The sequence below is a fragment of the Apium graveolens genome, chromosome 3 (genome assembly GCF_009905375.1).
Source record: "Apium graveolens cultivar Ventura chromosome 3, ASM990537v1, whole genome shotgun sequence".
NCBI classification, from domain to species: domain Eukaryota; kingdom Viridiplantae; phylum Streptophyta; class Magnoliopsida; order Apiales; family Apiaceae; genus Apium; species Apium graveolens.
In genome coordinates this window covers 7,382,884-7,388,350 of record NC_133649.1, presented here as the reverse complement: position 1 = coordinate 7,388,350, position 5,467 = coordinate 7,382,884, and the positions used below count along the sequence as shown (strand labels likewise).

At 34.2% G+C, this 5,467-nt stretch overlaps 1 protein-coding gene across 2 annotated transcripts; it reads left to right on the top strand.

Moving 5' to 3' along the window:
- Positions 1–488: 488 nt before the first annotated feature.
- LOC141711555 (riboflavin synthase-like) lies at positions 489–5,059 on the top strand. Of its 2 annotated transcripts, XR_012571389.1 has the most exons (2): positions 489–1,500; positions 4,804–5,059. XR_012571389.1 is itself a non-coding variant. In XM_074514098.1 (1 exon), exon 1 carries the CDS (start codon positions 579–581, stop codon positions 1,431–1,433), a length of 855 nt encoding a protein of 284 aa, XP_074370199.1. In that variant the 5' UTR covers positions 490–578; the 3' UTR covers positions 1,434–1,642. The 2 variants fall into 2 exon arrangements, 1 of the variants encoding a protein (XP_074370199.1); XM_074514098.1 differs by lacking the exon at positions 4,804–5,059 and having other exon boundaries at positions 490–1,642.
- The last annotated feature ends 408 nt before the right edge of the window (positions 5,060–5,467 follow it).

Sequence of the window (5,467 nt, the reverse complement as noted above, 5' to 3'; positions counted from 1 at the left end):
CAAAAGAAAGTCTAAAAATATCATCTAAATGAATTATTATTCATTTATCGATAAATAAATATTATATTCATTAATCGATAAATAAACAATCTCGTCAGATAAATATTTTTTTTCTAATCCCAAATATTTATTTATCGAGATTCTCCTGTACTTAGAAATTTTACATTACATGATTGTTTCTACTTGATAAAATTTACACAACCGTAAAATTCTTTGCTCAATAAAATTTACACAACAGTAAAATTAAAATTTTACAGTGCCATACCCTTTTTTGTGTAGAAGAAAAAGTAGTACCCCTCCATTCCTCCCAAAAAAGTTAATTTTAATCTTCACCAAAATTTAATATACACTGAAATTAGGATTTTTTTAACGAGTTTCAAATTATGAAATGGCCTTCAAATAAGTAACTTACTATATTCGTTTTTCTATATACTATAAAGAGAATAAAAAAAGATCTTTTTTTTGCTAGGTAAAAAACGGATCTTTATGGAGAAATCTTGTCTTTAACCCTACAGATACTGTTCAATCCCCTGTCCAATCTCTAAAAATCTTGTCTTTCTTCAAACACTTGTAAGATAATGGCAATGTCTTCATATTCCACCTCTGTCTCTAAAACCCTAAAATTATCTTCACCAAAAGCTTCAATTTTGAACCTTCATACCTCTTCTTTACTCAAAACCCATCTCAAATTCAATCTCAATTTCAGCTTAAAGCCTCCATCTTTGTCACTTTCTTTCAATCCCCAGAAAGTCAAACCCCAAATCAAGAAAAGTCAACTCAATGGGTTTGAAGTTAAGTCCTTGTTTACTGGCATTGTTGAAGAAATGGGTGAGATTAAAGAAATTGGGGTTTCACAAAATGATGGTGGATTTGATATGAAAGTGAAAGGGAAGGTGGTTCTTGAAGATGTGAATTTAGGTGATAGTATTGCTGTGAATGGGACTTGTTTAACCGTTACGCATTTCGATAAAGATTTAGGGGAATTTACTGTTGGATTGGCTCCTGAGACATTGAGGTTAACTAGTTTGATTGAGCTTGTTGTGGGATCAGTTGTGAATTTGGAGAGAGCGGTGAAGCCGTCGACTCGAATGGGGGGACATTTTGTGCAAGGCCATGTGGATGGGACTGGTGAGATTGTGGGGATGGAGGTGGAAGGGGATTCTTTGTGGATTAAAGTTAAGACGACACCGGAGATTTTGAAGTACATTGTTCCGAAAGGGTTTATTGCGGTGGATGGGACTAGTTTGACTGTAGTAAAGGTTTTTGATGAGGAGGGGTGTTTTAATTTTATGCTGGTGGAGTATACGCAGCAGAATGTGGTAATTCCGTTGAAGAAAGTTGGGCAGAAGGTGAATTTGGAGGTGGATATTCTTGGTAAGTATGTGGAGAGGCTGCTGAGTAGTGGTTTTGTCGGTGCTATGAAATCGTCGTGATGATGTGAAAGTGGAATTGCCACATGGATGTTTACGTTATCAATATTGGAATAAATTGAGGTCCTCTGTAAGTGCAATGTACTTTATTTGCAATTACATGAGCTGGCTGTTTATGTGTAATTTTATTGTTTATGATTATTGGAAATATGAATACGAATATTAATCCAGGTTGAGATAATAAATTATGGTCTTTTTAGTTTGCGTCTTGATGATCGGTGTAATGTTACCCTGACACATAACTAGTATGATCATATTGTTAAATAGGGTAAAATGTTAGTACATTTTATGGATCATTGACTCTTTGAGTATATGTTGCCTGATGTTTATGATAGAAATGCCATGGAAGATGAGTATATTCTGTTATTTTATAGGTTAGTAAATGGAAGTTTCAGTGTATCTGATAGTCTAAAATTTTAGATTGTCATGGCTAGCACTTGATTTCTCTAGGTTTTTCATTGCGTTACTTAAATCAGGCGTAGGAAGCACTATGTAGAATCTGTAATTCTGTAGGAGTACAATGTACTAGCTCTCTTGCTTACTGCTGTACAACTTCTGTTATATGTATGACCATGTACTTTTGGAAAGCAAGCTACAGTTAAAAATAGGCTAAGCTATACTAACTAATATTCCGCTGTTTGTAACTTATCCATAAGCTGACATGCTAAATCCAAACAAGCACTCTGTGGCATAAATTGCCATAGGTTCTTTTCATGCTTTCATTAAGTGTCTGACTTATTTCTGTTGGTTTCTAGAGAAACTCAGTATTACCGAAAGTATTATGTTTACTGAATTGGCGCTAGTGTAGTTACCTAACGCAAGGATTGCTTTGATTTGGGCAAGGTATCTCTTTGACTCTTTCAATATCTAGGATGTTGGTATAAATTGTGCTGCTTAGGCTCTTGTAAAAAAATCAAATGATAAAAGTTGTTGTTCAGAGGCTGTAGCCCTTGAAAAGGCCAAATTCCAAAATAAACTGGATTGAAAAATCTTATTGGATTTGGAAGCCCATTACCTAAATTATTCTAGCATCTGTCCATTATGTAGTTTTATTATATTGCTAGTTGTCTTTTTTTATTATGGATCACTTTTCTTATCTAGTTTCAATTAGGAATGTTTGTGTACCTTTATAATAAATTGGGATCAGGTTATGTAATCCAGACGGGTTATTGTTGATATTTTATTAAAACTCTTATCCCAAATCAGTAATTTCTTCCCGATCAGTTGTCATGATGACCTATGTAAATAGTTCTTAAAACCATAGCCCTCCTACATGATCTATTTCCTACATTCAAATGCCTAATTTTGATACCATGGTCTACAATAATACATAACTCTGTTGCTTTTATATTTGTATTTATTTTTAACTTTTCCCGACTCTTTATTGTAGATAATTGGTTCAAGAAATTTGTAGAAGTTACAATTTTCACTTTGAAAGGAAATTGTATAGCCAAGTAATGGAACAAAGTTATGTATTTTCAGCTAACTTTTTTGACGTTAAGATGATTGGTCCAGGTTCTAGGCATATTGTAAATCCAAGTAAACTGCAATTGATGCAAGTAGAACCATTAGGAGATGAAAATGAGAAGTGATTTGAAGATTATCTTAGATGATACACTAACATGTTTAGAGGACATTAATTGCACCTTTTGTAGGAATGATATTATAGATAAGAATAGTAAGGCGTAAGATGTTCATGGGTTTAGTTAAAATCAATCAGCCGTTATGCGTCAAATAATAGGTTTTGTAGAATAGATTACGGGAGGGGTGAGAATAAATGAGATAATTAATCATATCATCTTGAAAGAACTAGACCATGGAATTATGAATTGTTGAGTTCTTTTGGGTATAAGTGGGATTAATGTTTACCTTTAGAAAAAGTGATTATTGCTTTTTCCCCAAAACATTCCCGTCGACCCTGATCCCCTTTCAAGCGGTAATAAGAAATTAAGATCCGAAATTCATGGTGCCCTTTTCTCACCAACTACCTTTCTACCTTCAATTTAGCGTTCAGCAATTTGTCTGGGTTCACAAGAGAATTTACTACCTATTTAAGAAGCACAATTGCAGGAATTGTTGTTGCCAGTCTAAGTTTTCAAATATAATCAAAATTCCAGTCTCGTACAAATGAGATTTAAAGTAACCACTGGATAAGTGTTGAGTGTTGATCATTAACGTGTGTGGCGTGGCTACTATTTTACTGTGCCCGTCAACATATCTGTGTATACGGACCACATCTGCCAAGCCAGATTTTGGTGTCCCAATAATTTTGCAGTTGTTAGAAACTAGCCCAGGATGATTCTGATTGTCACCTGAAGTTGCAGGAAATTACAACGCATTTCAGAATGTTCAGATTATATCAGTTTAGCTCCTGAATATTCCAAAATTTGCACTTTAACACCTGCAAATTCTGATATTGCAATTTACACCCAGAACTTTGATATGACAACCGCTTCCGTTGCATCGCTGAAACTTTAATGTGAAATATAGTCGATTTGTAAAACCCTGTTATATTAAAAGTATATAAATTTCCAATATGTATGCAGCTGCAACTGTATTCCACTTATACAGTAATACTAATCAGTATTGAAGGAGTAAACTTTTTATATATCTCTACTACTATAATACTAATACATATGTATAATTATCTACTTGCTGGCTATATTTTAACTAATTAGCTAACTAGCAAATCATATCATCCGTAATTTATTTAAACTATTTATGTAGAACAAAACAGCCCGTTATTGGATCTATATTTCTCTTCTATTGCTGGCTAAAGGGGTGTCGGTTTTAGGAATGAAAAGGCTCTTCTTGTTGCCTTTTTATTCTTTCAGTATTTCAAGTACATGTATAGAGCTCTAATGTATATGTTGTACTTGCATAATGCTTCTCTTCGATCCAGATTTATTAGAAAATCTGAAAGAAAGAGTTGTACAATGTTACCAAACTAGTGGAACTGATACAACAAATCCATGCATGAAATTAGAAGTTGGTGGTGGTCTTTGTTGGACGGCTTTATGAGGTCATCTATGAGATTTAGGTTTAAGAAAGATGCATAAACAAGTGGACAGAGCTTAAGGACAATATAGTACAAATAGGATTGTAGCGAGACATCTTATAAAGTATCAAATGTGACAGAAAAGTTTATTTTCAAATGTTAAAGTGCTGATCTCAGGGAGGGAAATATATTTAATAAGGTGGCTGTTATTATCTTGGGGGAGCCAATTGCATTAACTAATTGTTGCGGAGTCAGATTGCAATCTGTTATACAACCCGCACTATTATTGCCTATACTATTGATGTTGTCACTGCCCCCTGCGGGGCAGTATGTAATTATAATGGTGATCTTATTCTCTCGAATATTCTCTTGCAGGTTTACGACACACAAATATTGCCTCCACCACTACTGCTACTGGTTATTTCTATATATTTTGGAACTGCAACTGGTGATCATAGTGTTGATAAAGAATAGAATTGAAAATTGTTTAGTTTGACATTGCTATGCTAAGTAATTACCTATAATACATACTAGTTCATGATTGGTACATGATGCTTACAAACGGTGGACTATGTATACTTACTCTGTTAGTGTTAGAGATCCATGTGCAGTGCAAATCCTGTTAATGTTTCAAAGTGTTTATGTAGTTTGTGCCAGCAGTTTGTAGCTCTGTAAACTAACAGTTGCTTATGTTCTCTTGCCACCCTGTTTCAACATCACATGTCTTTCTTTTTCGTTGTTTCTGTTGCTTAATAACATCACATGCCTTTCTTAATCTGCTGTCGACATATTGTCCCCGGTTGCCTACTTTGTTTTGTTTATACTAGTATTCATAGTTGTCTGTGTTGTTCCGCGTCCTTTCCTCCTGGGGTTTGAATTTGATTGGTATCTTGGAAGCGTAGAAATTGTTTATTTATTCTGGGTTTGGATCACTATAAATGTACTAGGAGTACTCCTTAATCATAGGATTATTAAATTTACATGTTTACTGCGTGTTCATCACTTTTGATGTGAACTTTTAGTTTTTTTAAGGTCTATG